The sequence below is a fragment of the Dromiciops gliroides genome, chromosome 3 (assembly GCF_019393635.1).
Source record: "Dromiciops gliroides isolate mDroGli1 chromosome 3, mDroGli1.pri, whole genome shotgun sequence".
Taxonomy (NCBI): domain Eukaryota; kingdom Metazoa; phylum Chordata; class Mammalia; order Microbiotheria; family Microbiotheriidae; genus Dromiciops; species Dromiciops gliroides.
In genome coordinates, this window is record NC_057863.1 from 648,666,393 (window position 1) to 648,682,732 (window position 16,340).

At 45.4% G+C, this 16,340-nt stretch overlaps 1 protein-coding gene across 1 annotated transcript; it reads right to left on the reverse strand.

Moving 5' to 3' along the window:
• Positions 1-1,273: 1,273 nt before the first annotated feature.
• Positions 1,274-11,569, reverse strand: LOC122748880 (carcinoembryonic antigen-related cell adhesion molecule 4-like). Its single transcript, XM_043994913.1, has 7 exons — positions 11,406-11,569; positions 10,145-10,498; positions 7,837-7,957; positions 6,434-6,483; positions 4,346-4,407; positions 2,103-2,156; positions 1,274-1,891 (listed from the first exon to the last, which is right to left on the reverse strand). The coding sequence occupies exons 1-7, from the start codon at positions 11,467-11,469 to the stop codon at positions 1,826-1,828; spliced, it is 771 nt and encodes a 256-aa protein (XP_043850848.1). The 5' UTR covers positions 11,470-11,569; the 3' UTR covers positions 1,274-1,825.
• Between the last annotated feature and the right edge of the window lie 4,771 nt (positions 11,570-16,340).

A 16,340-nucleotide genomic window follows, 5' to 3' on the forward strand; every position in this document is an offset into this window, starting at 1 on the left:
GGGTTAGAAAGAAATTTTGAGTGACCCTTTGGACAGAAAATAGATCAAATCAGTCAACACTTAAAGAAATTAATTCAGGTTATTCACTGGAAGGTTTATTGCCAAAACTGAAACACATACTTTGGCCATATAATGAGAAGAGATGACTCATTGAGAAAGACTGATGTTGGAAAACATTGAAGACAAAAGGAAAAGGGGATGGTAGAGGAAGAAATGGATGGATAGTGTCATGGGGGAGAAAGCAGAAGATAGGAAGGTCTGCTGTGCTAGGGCCCACAGGGTCACAACCCCAATAGAGTTATCTAGTCCTACAATCCCATTTAGCAGTGTAAGAAAGGGGGTCAAAGACAGTAGTGATTTGCCCAGGAGCCACAGAGAGGAAACAGAAAAGCTGGTATCCAAATGTAGGTCTTTTGTACCCAGTGTTCTATGTTCCTCTGCCTCAGTCATTGCCCAGGCTAAGTTATGGGACTCAGTTATGGCTGAGAGAGGACACCACCTCCTACTCCATTTGCCTAAAAGGCTTTCAATAGGGTGCCTTGGAAGGGCAGGGCCTTTGGGTATAGGAGTTTTGAGTGTTGCAGTGTCATTAAGGATAAATTTATGATGGGCCCCTCTCTCTCCTCTTCTCTCTGCACTGTGAGGCTAAGACTGGATGCCTGTGTATCCCTTTATCTCAAATGGACCCCTGATGTCCATTTCCCAAGGGCTATTGCCCCTCTGTCCAAGGAGTGGGAGGTTCATTTCATCAGACATCTTTGAAGTCATGATTGGCCACTCAGTGACTAAAGTTCTGAGGTCTTCTGGATATCTTCATCCCTTTTGCTCTTGTGACCACTCTATGAATTGGTCTTCCTGTTCAGCTCTCTTTTCTCTGCATCAGTTGCTATAATTCCCTCCATATCTGTCTGAATCCATCAAATTCACTTTTTTATGACACAAGAAAATTCCGTGATCTTCTTATGCCACAGTTTGCTAATCCATGTTCTATGGGTGAATGCCCAGTTTGTTTCTAGTTCTTTGCTCCAACAATAAGTGCTGCTATAAATATTTATGTACTCAGGACTCCTTTGATTCTGTCCTTGATTCCTTTAAGATACCTACCTGATAGTGTAGCCACTCACCAACTTCCTCTCCCACTCATGATTTGGTGCACAAGAAGGCAGCTGCTAACTATTTTCTTTCAGGAGTATAGCTGAAGGCTTCTAGCACTGCCTCATGAACTCTTACCATTGTGCTCCCCATTAGTAATCAGACAGAAAGATACTTATTGTTAGCAAAGGTATTTACTGTGAAGGGACTGATTTCTTCATACATTGTTGGGATTTCCACTGCCATCAGCCTTTTCTGCCTCTGGTGGACCCAAATAACCTGTGCAATCCTTGAGATCATGTTTTCTAGAGCCAAAGATTCCTAGTTCCATAGAACCTCAGGAGACAAGAACATGGATTCTTCAACTCTGAGAATCTCAACATCTTAGGATCATTCAGATTTGATGGATCATCTACACCTTTGACCTGTAGGAATAAACATGGAAGTTTCCAAAAGGTCTTTTTCCTGGATCAAGGTGATAAAGAAGACATGAAAATATAGAGGATTCAAAATTGTGAAGCCCTTGGGGAACAACACAGTATAGACCCAAATCCATTCTACAGGATGTTTTGCCTTCTAAGCAGCCCAGGTACACTTTTGCTTTCTCACCCAGTTGGTTTTTCCCATTGACTCTCATGTCTCAGTTTTGTCCCTGAGAGATGTTTCTGAACCCTCCTTTATGAAGGGAAACAGAAAGGCTGTCCCAACAGTCTTCGGGACTTTCTTCTCTTCCTTAGGTTTGAGGTTTCTTCAAGGGCTCAATCCTGTCATACACATCCAAGGTGAAGGTATTCAATGCCTAGGAATAGAAAGAAGAGATGTCAGTGGCATCCAGAATAGAGATCGGGACTAGGAGGACTCTTCCCTCTTCAAACCCCATCCCTGCTTCTCTCCATCCTGGCCTGGTTCCTGTTCTCTCTCCCATAAACAACAAAAAGTTCATCCTCGACCTGCATTTTTACCCTTGCCTTGGTCCATGATGGAGGCCTGGACTCCTCTTGTGCACATACCTGATAGGGACCTTCAGATGGGACTTCAGGAAAAGCAGTGGAGGAGCCCAGGCCCTGTGGAGGGGGAAACAACAGCTATTAAGAACTTCCAAAAGCCAGAATCGGAAAGGAATTTAGGAGAGAGAATGCTTGATAAAGAAGGAACCTGGAGGCAGCTAGTGGTGCAGTGGATAGAGCACTGGCCCTGGATTCAGGAGTACCTAAGTTCAAATCCGGTCTCAGACACTTGACATTTACTAGCTGTGTGACCCTGGGCAAGTCACTTAACCCCCATAGCCCCACAAAAAAAAAAAAAAGAAGGAACCTTATTACAGGTGATAATTAGAAAGGGTCTTGGACATCTCATAGACATATATCCCCTGAGTTAGAAGGAACTTAAAAGAACATCTAGTGTGACCTAAACCCTAATTCCTTTGTCCTCTATAACTCATGTGACAAGTGGTCATCCAGTCTCTCTTAGAGACTTCCAGTATGGAACAGGACACCACAGGCTAGGTAGCCCATTCCACATGCATCCATTCACCAAATATTTACTTATCACCTACTGTGTGCCTAACATTGGATCATAAATCCTGGAAAGACTTCTTTTCCTGCCTGGAGCTCCTGATATAAGACCCTCTCTGTCCTGAGTGGTAGGTGCCTCAGCAGCGACCCACCACACAAGGCCTGGGCTCCAGCCATGAGTCACTTCCTTCCCAAACTGTTCCTCATGATTGATCCACAAAACAAGCCCACCAGGACTTGACCCTTTTACTCCTGGAACTCCCAACCTGGAGTTGCTCAGCCTAACCCTCCTTCCTCTCCTGCTTTCTAGAACTATACTCAATTTTGCCCTGACTTCTGATTCCCTTCGCCATCTCTGTAATTTCCCCAAACAAAATGCCCTTTTGTGGCCACTGATTCTCTATGTGTGGAACATCTCTCAATTTAAACATCATCTCCTTGAGGATAATGAGCACTTTTATATGTATTAGTAAATTCTTCATTTAGCAGACCGACTGTCACACAGTAAGCAATGAATATGATTGGAACAGTAATCATTCCCTGCAGGGAAGACTTTTTTCCCTTCATTCCTTCATTCATGGGATGAACAGAGAAGAATGAGACAGTCTTGAATTCATCAAGGTAATACTCTATGCAGAGGAAGCCAATAGTGAACAGACAATCATAGACCAAACATGTACAGAAGGATGAGCAGAGGGAGGGCACTGGTAACAGGAAGGAGCTGGGCAGGCTCCTGCTGGGGCTGGCACTTGAGCTGAACTAAGCAGGAGGGTCAGGATTCCCTGAGATGGCAGTGAGGAGGGAGCCCCTTCCAGGCCTGGGACAGAGCCTGAACAGAGGCCCAGAGAGGGCAGGTGGAAGGTGGCTTCCTTGCAACAATAGAGGGGCTAATTAGGCTGAACCTTTGACTTCAGGAAGGACAATAAAAGGTAATAAACCTGGAAACACTGACCTAAGGATCATCCAAGGAACAGGAAGTAATGGGTAAAGATTTGGCCTGCAAGTCAGAAGGAGCAGATATCAGGTCTGGCCAAAGACACAAACTGGCCTTAAGAAGGTGGGCGAGTCCCTTAAAGTTTCAATGGCTAGGAGAACTCTAAGACTAGAGGCTACCTGTCAATGTTGAGAATGGGACACCCCCACACCAATGAAATGGTGTGGAATGAAATGGGATCAAACAAACAAACAAAAAAGGGTTGGTTACAGTTTCTTTTCCTGGCAATAGGGAGCCATTGAACCTTCTTGATTCAGGAAGGCCCTTGGTCAAACCTGGGCCTTAGGTATATGTTTGCCAGCTGGGTGGAGGAGAGAGGAGACCCTGGAACTTGTTTCACCAATGAAAAAGCTGTTGCAATAATCCAGGACTGTTATGATGATGTCTTGAACAAGAGTATTGTGTTTGAGAGGAGAGATGGGAGTGGTGGGGAGATAAGACTTAGTATGTCATTACTGGGAAGATTTCCTGACATCAAGCCTCAATTGACCTACACAAATTCCATTCCTTGCTCCCTATTGTGCCCTGTGGGACCAAGGAAATGCTCACCCTTCTTTTGACCCTCCTTCAGATACTCTCTCGCTCATCAGGGTGCCCCAGTGATCCTGCAATCTCTCAGGAATATCTAATGCCTAAGGCTGAGGGCCAGGGAGAACCTCCAGATGTGCACAAAGGGGCCCCTTCCCACTCCCTGACAGACACCCCAAAGTACTGAAAGTGATTAAAGGAGACCTTCTGTCCGTACCTGTGCAGGCAGAGCTGAGCCTTTGGGGAAAGCAGTGTTTTCATACATGGTGGCATCCTCACCTGGAGGGAGAGAAACCCAGACAGAAGAATTACTTGGTGTATCTTGACCCTGAATTCCATGAAGGATTGAATCCTCCCCTACTCATTCATCAAACAGATGAGAATTCCTTACCCCCCTCACCTTCCCCACAGAATGAGTCAATAGCCTACATTTGGTACCTATTATTTGGCAGAGACTATGATAAGCATTGGGCATAAAGGGAAAAGTAGAAGACAATTTATGCTCTCAAGGAGATTATAGTCTAAAGGATAAGAGAATTTACAGACAAGACCTAGGCAGGATAAACTGGAGAGATAATCACCAGAGGCAAGGTACCAGTGTTTCTTTTGTTTTTGTTTTTGTCTTTGCTTTTGCCAGGCAATGGGGGTTAAGTGACTTGCCCAGGGTCACACAGCTAGTAAGTGTCAAGTGTCTGAGGACAGATTTGAACTCAGGTCCTCCCGAATCCAGGGCCGGTGCTTTATCCACTGTGCCACCTAGCTGCCCCTGGAAGGCACCAGTGTTAAGGGGAATCAGCAAAAGCTTCTTGTGGAAGAAACATTAGCTGGGACCCAAAGGAAGCCAGGAATCCAGGAGGGGAAGAGAAGAGGGAGAATGTTCCAGGCACTGAGGACAGCCAGAGAAAATGCCCAGTGAAGAAATCCCAGGGTCTTTGTCATTCAGGGTTATGAGGTTCTGGGGCTCTAAGATTTCATGTTGGGACATGCATGCTCAGGTGTGTTAAGCCTTCAAGGTGTTTGATTTTAAAAGTCAGTCTGCTAGGGGGCAGCTAGGTGGTACAGTGGATAAAGCACTGGTCCTGGATTCAGGAGGACCTGAGTTCAAATCCAGCCTTGACACTTACTAGCTGTGTGACCCTGGGCAAGTCACTTAATCCTCATTGCCCCACAAAAAAAGTCAGCCTTCTAGAGTCTGGCTCTACAAGGGCGCCATCTTATCACTGCCGCTCATCTCTGAATCTGTCTTGTTGCAGAGAATGTAAAAGCTCCAGGAGAGTCTGAGCTCAATGAGGGCAAGGAATAAATCATTTTGATCACAACAGTTGTCTCTGGTAGCTCATCAAGGCAAGGAGGTGACCCAGAGGTCCTAAAGAATGCTCCACTGGGAGGGTAGTGCTTCAAGGTTCCACTATTCTGGAAGGGTTTCTATCACTAAGTCTAGAGAGGCTCATGCTCAGTAGATTGGCCATTTGGGGGATGAGTTCTTTGGCCATGGCAGCCTATGGTAAAAATAAAAAAAAATGCATAGTATCTCTGATCTTGTGCTTGAAAGCCATCTTGCATTTGAGCCTAAGATATCGAGGTGGAAGTGATGACTGAGACAGCTCCTCTAGTCCTCTCTCTACATGGATAGGGAATTGTAGCAGAGGGATATTTTCCCAGGGTCACACAGGTGTTAAGTATAGAGTCAAAATGTGAGCATAGGAGCATGTAATGATTGGAATGATGCCACCTACTGGAGACTTGCTGTGGAGAGCTCCACCATGAGGAAAATGCCTCAGAGGCATTGTGGCTTTTCTTTGGCATCAGGAAGTGACGCCAGCTAGTGGGAGGAGGAAGGAAGAGACTGGCGCTCAGTCTCGGGCTCTTTCCTCTGGACTCGGGTGGAGAGCGGAGCTAGAAATGTGCTCTCCCTTTAATAGATAGGAATCTAGGCCTTTCTCTCTCTTTACCAAATTCTTATTCTCCTTAATAAATGCTTAATAGTCTAACTCTTGCTAAAGCTTATAATTTATTGGCGACCACTCATTAGATATTTTAGACAGTTTAGCTAGAATTTTAGCCCTTAACAAGCAGAAAGGAAGACCATGAATCCTCACAAAACTCAATTCTTAAAAATAGTCCTCCTTTCAATCCATTTTAAACTGTATTAATGGTCTTCCTATCACATAAAAGCAAAAGGAATTGGCCATCCTTAGAAGGACAGCTCATAGGTTCTCCTTGAAATGAAGGAGACTGTGTTTGGAGTCTGATCTCCCAAGGCCACCATTAGGTACTGGTTTTATTGGTTGGTGCTTTTACTCACCAAGTTTGAGTGCTGAATGGGTCTCCTCTGGAAGGTGGTGTTTGCTGGCCCTTAAGAAAGAACAGACATGTGGGACTGACATTCCCAAGTGAAGTAAAAGAGTTCTGTGTTGTAGAAGGGACAGTTGGAACAAAGTCAAGACTTGTCTTTGGATATCCTCAAGCTTCATGTCTTAATGCTCAATACAACCTCCTAAATATTCGTTTCTTTGCCCATAGGTACCATTACTCTTCTACTTAGTTTGTCCGTGGAGTCTGGATCTGCTTCAGTGCTCTTTCCCTTCACTTTCTTTCTCACTAGGTTGTATGGTGAATAAAACTATTTGTGTTGACCTTATTTCTGTCCCAAGTTTGGGGAAAATTAGCTGGGGCTTCTAATATATTGCTACTTATAAATTAGAAGCTTTACCACCAGTTTGGGGGCATTAAGCATTTATTGAAGTATATTAGATATTAGTAAATATAGAGCACATTTCCCTTAAAGTTAGGGAAGCCTAGCTAGGATCTTGGGGAGCAGAGAGAAAAAGATGCTTCCATTCATGAGTCTCAGGCCAAAAAAGGAAGTCTCCCTGCCTCCCTGGCTGGAAGCTCCCTGCAGTCCTGATGAGAGGCAGTCCTTACACACTGCTTTAAGCTAATTGGCTAGCATCACCCAAATCCATTGATTCACTGGACTTGAGGGTGGTCCATGAGCAGAACATGCCCCATGTCAGAGTTCAGAAAACACACCCCCTGAGGTCCAGGCCTTCAGGTAGGTATGGTTCCAATCAAGTTAATTCCAAGTGAACCAATCAGCAAAGTCAATCCAATCAATCTTTTTTTTAATAATTTTTTTTAGTGAGGCAACTGGGGTTAAGTGACTTGCCCAGGGTCACACAGTTAGTAAGTGTTAAGTGTCTGAGGCCAGATTTGAACTCAGATACTCCTGACTCCAGGGCCGGTACTCTATCCACTGTGACATCTAGCTGCCCCCTGAATCAATCTTAATATAATCCTCTTGGGATCAGGGGCCCCTGGGCATCCCCAAACCTATTATTTTCTCACAGTTGTGTGTAGCACCCTATCTCCTTTCTTCTTACTGCCCCCTCCATTCTTTCCCTCTGAACCATCTTGGACCTCTGTTCCTTTGGTGGTGGGTCTCAGAAAAATGGTTAGGTCTAGTCACCTCCCCAGTGGGGAAGTGAACAGCTGTTTCTAAGAGACAAACAAGTGTGAGGGATGGGAGAGAATGAAAGTCCAGAGGAGGCCACCCAAGGGAAATAGTGCTGAAAAGGAGGACTTTGGAGAAGGGAGGTAGACCAGGTCTAGAAGAGGGTACAAGATGCAGAAGACCATGTTACTATCTCTCCCCTATTCTGGGAGACAGACTAGGAGGGGGGACAACCATAGGCAGCATCATTCTACCTTCCAGTGTCTCTGAAGAACAGGAAATAGATTAGGGTCCCAGTGAGAGCCACTGCAGCCAAGACTCCAATCACAATGCCAGCTACAGCCCCTCCAGAGAGTGAGGAGACATTCCCTTCTGCTGTGGACAGAGAAGGGAAAAAGAACCTTGAGTGTTTTTCAGGGGTCTCCAACATGAAGTGCCTAGTTCTTGTGCACAGAGCCTGGCACTCCTCCAATACTAAAGAAATGCTTGTTGATCAATGAAACCTACTTGGCCTTTGTTCCTCAGAGCTTGGGTACCCTTTAGTAAGGTCACATTGCAAGGTGTCTGACAAACAATTGGGCAAACCCGAATATTGGGCAAGCACATCAATGTCTACATAGTCAAACTCTGAGCTCATGATTTCCTTCCCACATTGTTGGGAAGGAAAACATCTTTGACATTTTCTTTCCTTTAAACCTCCCATCTAATCAATTGCTGGGATAGTTTCCTTAATGTTATGGTTATTTGCACTGATTCTACTTGGAGAGCATCTCTCACATCTATCTGCTTATTCCAGACCCCCTCACCTTCACTTTTCCAAATTTTGGCAATAGTTTTCCAAGTAGTGTTTCTGCTTCTCTTTTCTCACCTTTCTGATTCATCCTTCATATCACTGTGCCCATAGAATTGTCCTTAAATACCATCCTTATGTCCCTCTCCCTGCAAGGCAGTGCGCTGAAACAGAAAGACCTGTCGGTTTTGAATCCAGAGACCTTGATTAGAATCCTGACCCTGTCTCTTGATAGCAGTGGAAAATTGGACAAGTCCCTTCTCTTGTCTGGACATGAATTTCCCAAGCTATAAAATGATGCATTGTAGGTGAGATGATCTATCTCAACCCAGATTTAAATCCTGTGAACTTACCTTTACGTCCCTCACCACAGACAGATGCACAGGACAATTCCCAGAATGCCCACCATGCAAGAAAGCCCCAGGTGTCCTAGGCTGTCACCCACCCCACAGACATCACAACTTCGGGCCTAGGAATCCCCCAAAGGCATCTGGGATTCTTTGCTTCTGAAACTCAGAGGTCATCTTGTCCTACCCTGGCCTGATGAGGGATCCCTACTCCAACATCCCTCACAAATGGTCATCTAGTCTGTGCTTGAAGACTCCCAGAGCTGGGGGGGTCACTATCTCTTGAGGTGACCCTCAGTGGTGGGAAGCATCTAGGGCCTGCAGGGGATCGAATGGTGGATGTGGAGGTTGGGGAGGCCCGAATTTGAATCCTGCCTCATCTATTGTCCAGCTGTATGACTCTGGTCAAGTCACTGAATCTTTCTCAGTCTCATTTTCTTCATTTACAACAAATTAGCACCTATATCACAGGGGCTTTGTAGAAGTCCAATGAAATATGATACATCAAGCACTTTACACAGCTTTAGGCCCTATATAAATGGGAGGTCTTATTAACCCATTCCCAACTGGAAAGCTCTTCTTGGTGGGAAAGTTGTCCCTGTTGGAGCCCCCAGTGACCCCTTTGCTCCCCACATGGAATTTGTCCCCTCATCCATCTGAGACCTCAGCAGGAGCTGGGCTCCTTTGTCCTTCAGAGAAGTCTGGGCCCCTCTGTCTTGGCCTTTCCTCTAGAAAATGGAGGTAATCCAGGTCCCTCTCCCAGCCCTGGGGGCCTCAGGATGAACAGACATCCACATGGTCCTGGGCACCGGGGCAGCCAGGCTTCTGGCCCTTGGGCGGGAGTAAAGACTATCCCAAGCGCTAGCGACCCCCGCCCCCTTGTCCCATTGTATTTTTTTTTTTTTTGCGGGGCAATGGGGGTTAAGTGACTTGCCCAGGGTCACACAGCTAGTAAGTGTCAAGTGTCTGAGGCCGGATTTGAACTCAGGTACTCCTGAATCCAGGGCCGGTGCTCTATCCACTGTGCCACCCAGCTGCCCCACCCCATTGTATTTTAAGTGTCTTGGGGCAGGTGAGCTTCAGCACAGGCTGCCTGCCTCGGGCACCACTGAGGGCCAGCCGCCATTCTGGGACCTCAGGGGCCCCTCCTAGTTCCAGTGTGGCTGGGAGAGCTGGGAGGAAGAAGGAAGTTACCTCCCACAGACTGACTGCCCGGGACCTCTGAGCTCTCCTGTGCTCTCTGGGACCCAACACCAGGCTGCTCTGGGTGTAGGGGTTCTCACCTCCTTGGTCTACTTTTTGTGGGCATGGGTCCTGTTCTGGATTCTCCTGGTCCCTGCATAGGGAGCTTAGGGGAGAGCTCTCAGTCCAGTCAGAGGGAGAGCACTGGGGTGAGGCATGACCCAAGGGAAGGGCAGCACTTACCATACACTGTCAATTGTACTTCTGCTATTAGTGTGGTACTAGAGTCAGCAATGGATACAATGTAGAGATCAGTGTCACTGAGGGTGAGGTTGGGGATGAGCAGGGAGCCATTGGGGAGCACCTTCTCCCGGTTGTCTGCTGGGGTCTGCTCTCCAGAAAAAGGACAGTAGAAAGCGATACTGGTAGAATTCTCTCTTGTCCTTCTATACCAATTATAGCTGATGGCCTCCCCTGAGAAGCCCCGGATGTCCAAGATAACACTGCTGCCCACTGTCCCATAGGGAGGACTTGGCACAACAGTCACAGGAGCACCTTGAGCAGATGATGCCTGGATCCAGCAGCTGAGGATGGAGGCTGAGAGGGGAGGAAGGAGGCAGAGATCAGCAGGGTTCCCTGATCCCCTGACAGGCCCAGGTCACTGAGCTGTGCCCAAGCTAAGGGTGGGGGCTGCTAAGCCTGCCCCAGGGTCTGCTGGGGGCTCAGAGGGGGATGTTTGAAAGGGATTCAAGCCCTTGTGCACCAATCTGTCAATCTCAGTCTCTGCAGAGGATCTGAGGGTTTGTCTGTGACACATTTTAAGGTCCTCCATGTCTTTGGTTCAGAAAGAAGCTTCCAGTGTGGAAGGAAGACACTGAAGGAATCAATAAAGTGTGGTGGTTGAGGAGAGAAATCAGACGTTAGACCATGATGGGACCTGAGAGATCCCTGAATCAAATGTCCTCAATTTACAGGGGAGAAAATATTAAATAGGAAATGGCAAAGGCAACATTTGAACCCAGATCTTCTGGCCCCAACCCAGGGAGGGTATTTTCTACTTAACCCTCTGTGTATTTTAAAGCTGAGGGAGTTTGGCTTCCAAAGAGCCCTTAGGGGAGGTGGTGTTGCATGTAAACACAAGCTAAGAGGGGTAAGTGACCTGTCCAAGGTCCCACAGCTAGTAACCATCAGAGCTGGGATCCACACCTTGGTCTCTTCTGACTGTCAGGACTCCCTTAGCCTCTTCAGAGGTTGCTCAGTTCCAGGGCTGGACATTGCCCTGAGTTGCAGGGATGTAGACTGATAACCTCAAGCTGCTACTTCCCCTTTGCCCCTGGCTCAGGATAGACACCCCTGGCCAGGTCTGCAGAGACTGTCTGGGACAGACCCCCTGGGACTGGTCTCCTTCCTCCTGGTCCTTTTCTTGATTCCCTTGGATTTGTCTGGGTCAGAATCCCCCAGGCTCCCTCTCCTCCCCTGGGCTCCAGCAGAGCTGGTGTCTCACCTGTGATCAGGAGCCCCTTCCAGGGGCTGCCCCCACTGTGGGGAGCTTCTGAGGGGCTCTCCATCAGTCTGTGCTGCCCACTGTGTGTGAGAACCTCTGTCCTTGCCAGGAATCTCTACCTTCCCCTCCTGAGCTGTGCCTTCCCTGTCTAGAGCCCAAGGGCAGCCCCTGGAAGTGTCCCTGCTGGGCTCCAAACTAAGGCTGTCCCTGCCTGCAGCCCAGAGCTGTGTCTGCTCTGTCTCCTTCTCCTTCTCTAGAGCACTGAGGTGTCTGTCTTCAGGGCTGGAGCTCTTCTATCTGCAGGATCACGTGGGCCCCACAGGGCAGGGACTTGGCCTCTCACTTTCTCCCTTTCCTCCTCTTTCTTCCCCTCCCAGCTGATACTGTGGTTTCCTGCCTCTCCCAGGGAGCCCCTCCCCTGCACAGATCCCTCCCATTGTCCCTGGACTAGGGGTTCTGTACCCAAGGGGAACATGGGTGACTCAGTATTACCTACTGTTTACTTCTACTTTCACCTGACATTCTTCCTTAGTTGTCTCTCAGAACAGAGACTGTTTAGACACCAGAATGAGAGAATGTTTGTCAGAGGCAATGGGCATCGATACCTATTCTGGGCTTCTAGGATGAAGACTACTTAGCATCCCCTCTCCTATCAGTCTAGGGGAGAATAACCTGGGATTTTCCCAAGGGTTTTACTATGCCTTCTGGGAGGGTCCAACAGGGCTGGGGAGAGGGAATAGGGTTTGACGAAGATTCCAGTTGCCTCCCCTATAGTGGGAGCAGATAGAGGGAATATTATTCTACCACCCCTCCCCCAACTTCCCAACTAGGTGACTCAGTTGATAGAAGGCTAGATCTGGAGACAAGAAGATGAGAAACAGTCTTCACTTTCCCTTTTTTTGAGAAAGAGACTAGACCTAGACTTTTCACAGGCCCCAAATAAAAGAGATGACACCTAAGAGGAGATAGAAAGAAGGTAGAGACAGCAAGGGCAGTGAGAGGGGCTTGGCAATGGATTCAAAGAGAGACCGAGTCAGATCTGTCAGCCTCTTAGTGGGTTATAGAAAGAGAAACCAAGTGAAGGTGTGGCGATTAAAATTATATATGGTCACACTATTTCTGTCCCAAGTTTTAGGGAAATTTAGCTGGGGTTCTAATACATAGCTACTTTGGAATTAGAGGCCACAGTTCCAGTCGTGGGCATTAAGCATTTATTAAAGCATATTAAATATTAGTAAAGAGAGTGAGAGTGGCTCAGAAAGTTTAGAAGTCCTACCTAGGATAGAAAGTTAAGTCTTGGCTCTGTTGTGATTATCCCTTCAGGCTCAGAAAACCCAGTTACTCTGCTTGGGAGGGTCATTCCCATAGGGCTGTTTTTTCTTCAGTGCCAGAAAATGCCACCTTCCAGAGGAGAACTACTCAGCACCCCTCACTGTAAGGAAAGGCAGCACTCCAAGAAACCCGCACTTTGTGGAGGCATCAAAATATATGGCTCCAACTACAGATTCCTTTTTTGCCTCTTCAGTAAGAAGGTGTGAGCTATTTTTCCAATGAGTGCCAACTCTCTTCAATTTTCTTTATTAGGAAGCTGCCCAAGACAGATACCCTCCAGAATTCCTCCACTTCATTCAATTTCAACAGTATTTATGAGTCTGTACCCTCATTAGGCACTCTCCAGATCCTCACATTTAGAGCCTTCAAAATTAGGTGAAAATTGGTGCCTGGCCTGGAGATGGTGATTCTCAACCTTCTCCACTCCCTATCCCACTATTCTGCTCACATTCTGGCTCTGTGCTAAATAATACCTGTATGATTTGGGGGGGTAAAAAACCCAGCCTAATGAGGAGATGAGATTAGCTTGCCTCAGAAGTTTCTTCTACCTTGAAATCCATGCTTCTATCACCAATACTTAGATGCAAGGTGGCTTTTAAGCACGAGATGACTCATAGTCCCTAGGTTCTCTTTGTGTTTTGACCATGACCGGCAGTGGCCCCAGAACTCATCCCCTAAAGGTCAAACTATTTTTTTTAAATCATAAAAGTATTTTATTATTTTCTAGTTACATGTAGAGATAATTTTCAACATTTGTTTTGATAAGATTTCTAGGTCCAAATTTTCCTCCCTCCCCCCTCCCCAAGACAGAAAGCAATCTGATATAGGTTATATATGTACAATCACATTACATATATTTCTGCATTAGTCATGCTGTGAAAGAAAAATCAGAACAAAAGAGAATAACCTCAAAAAAGAAAAACAAAAAAAGTAGAAACAGTATAGTTCAATCTGCATCTAGATTCCACAGTTCTTTTTTCTGGATCTGGAGACTATTTTCCATCATGAGTTCTTTGGAACCATCTTGGACCATTGTATTGCTGAGAAGGGTCAAGTCTATCACAGTTGATCGACACACAATGCTGTTGATACTGTATACAATGTTCTCTTGGTTCTGCTTATCTCACTCAGCATCTGTTCATGTAAGTCCTTCCAGGTTTCTCTGAACTCCTCCTGCTCATCATTTCTTATAGCACAATAGTATTCCATTATGTTCATATACCACAACTTGTTCAGCCATTCCCCAATTGATGGGTATTTTCCTTATGTTCATTCTATTTGCATGTATTTATAAATATCTATAAAATATATGTATTTGTGCATCCTTATACACACATATGTCCCAACCATCATTTTCTTGAAAGAACTCTGGGGCTCTTGTCTGGTCCAGGGGTTATTAATGGACCAGCCCAGGGATCACACAGCATCTCTTAAGGATTCTTTTTAGGACCTGTGTTTACACAATATAAGAGAGAACTGGACAGTATCAGACTGATACAGCCTAATGCCAGAGTCCAGATTTTGTGCTGCGTTTTGAGATGTTCCTGATTCAATCCAGAGCCTTCTTTATCTTGACTGCTCACTGGTGTCTGCTCTTTATCCTGAACAGGGCGTGATAATCACTTTCAAAGGACGCAATCCCTTTCTGTACCAGAAACAGCTGAGAGGCTCCTCTGAGAACCCCAGGGTTGTCAAGGTGATGTTGTTACCCAAAGGGTGGGCATGGGAGAAGACTGATAGGAGCACCTTGAGCAGATGTCAGCTGGATCCAGAAGCTAAAGGTGGAGCCCAAGAGGAGAGGAAGGAGGCAGAAGTCAGCAGGGTCCCCTTGCCCTCTTTGGTGTTGCAGGTCACTGAGTTGTCCCTGGGATTTGGGTGGCAGCTACTTACCCTGCCTCAGCATGATTGGGGCTCTGTGTGTTTTTTTAATAGTATTTAATTCCCTGCCCCCCCCATGACATGTCAAAATAATTTTTGGCATTCATTTTCTTTCTTTCTTTTCTTTTCTTTTTGATGGGGCAATAAGGATTAAGTGACTTGCCTAGGGTCACAAAGCTAGTAAGTGTCAAGTGTCTGAGGTAAGATTTGAACTCAGGTCCTCCTGAATCCAGGGCTGGTGCTTTATCCACTGTACCACCTAGCTGCCCTAGCATTCTTTTTTTTGTGGGGCAACAGGGTTAAGTGACTTGCCCAGGGTCACATACTTAGTAAGTGTCAAGTGTCTGAGGCCGGATTTGAATTCAGGTCTTCCTAAATCCAGGGCCAGTGCTTTATCCACTGTGCCACCTAGCTGCCCCTTTAGCATTCATTTTTAAAAGCTTTTGAGTTCTAAATTTTTCTCCTTCCCTCCCTTCATGCCTCTCTTCCTAAAATGTTATGCAATTTGATATAGGTTATATATATGCTATCATGTAAATCATATTTTCATAATAGTCACAGTTGTGAAAGAAAAAACAGATCAAAAGGAAAAAAATCATGAAAAAGAACAAAGTAAGTGAAAAAGGTATGTTTTGATCTGCATTAAGAGTCTGCCAGTTCTTTATCTGGTTATCATTTTCTCTGGTGAATCCTGGTAGATCACTGTGTTGCTGAGAAGAGCTGACTAATTCATAGTTTATCATTATATAATGTTGCTGATACTGTATACAATGTTTTTCTGGTTCAGCTCATTCTGCTTTTTATCAGCTCCTACAAGTCTCTTTAGGTGTTTCTGAAATCTACCTGTTCATCATTTCCTATTGCACAATAGAAAATGTTCCATTACATTTATATACCATATCTTGTTCAGTCAATGACCAATTGATGGGGAATTCCATCTATCCCCTCTATTTTCAATATTTTTCCACCACAAAAAGGGCTGCTACAAATACCTTTGTACATGTCTGTCCCTTTCCCTTTTTTATGATCTCTTGGTGTTATAGACCTAGTAGTGGTATTGCAGGATCAAAAGGTATGCTCAGTTTGATTACCCGTTGGGCTTAGTTCCAAATTCCTCTCCAGAATGGTTGGGTCAGTTCAGAAGTCCACCAAAAATGCATCAGTATACCAATTTCCCCACATCCTCTTTAACTTTTATCATTTCCTTGTTTTGTCATATTAGCCAATATTATAGGTGTCAGGTGGTACTTCACTTGTTTTAATTTGCATTTTGCTAATCAAAAGTGATTTATAGTACTTCTTCACATGCCTATAAATAGCTTTGATTTCTTCATCTGAAAACTGACTGTTCATATCCTTTGACCACTTGTCAATTGGGGAATGGCTTATATTCTTATAAATTTGACTCAGTTTTCTATGAATTTGAGAAGTGAGGCCTTTATCAGAGATACTTGCTATAATGACTGTTTATAAGCTTTCTGTTTTCCTTCTAATCTTGGTTGGATTGGTTTTGTTTTTGCAAAAGCTTTTTAATTTAATATGACCAAAATGATCTATTCTACATTTCATAGTGATCTCTATCTCTTGTTTGGTCATGAACCTGTAACTCACTTGACTTCTTCTTTGTGAGTTTGGATGCTGTACCACTTGGTGCATACATGTTTATTATTGATATTACTTTATTGTCTATGGTACCTTTTATCTCTTTTAGTTAGGTCTATTTGC

What these genes read in the sequence shown, in the direction of transcription:
- LOC122748880 (XM_043994913.1), bottom strand. Translation starts at nt 11,469, where the DNA reads ATGGAGAGCCCCTCAGAAGCTCCCCACAGTGGGGGCAGCCCCTGGAAG. An exon ending in GAAGGGGCTCCTGATCACAG is followed by an intron (nt 10,499 to 11,405) that starts GTGAGACACCAG and finishes CTCCCCTCTCAG; the next exon opens with CCTCCATCCTCAGCTGCTGG. An exon ending in AGTACAATTGACAGTGTATG is followed by an intron (nt 7,958 to 10,144) that starts GTAAGTGCTGCC and finishes CTCTGTCCACAG; the next exon opens with CAGAAGGGAATGTCTCCTCA.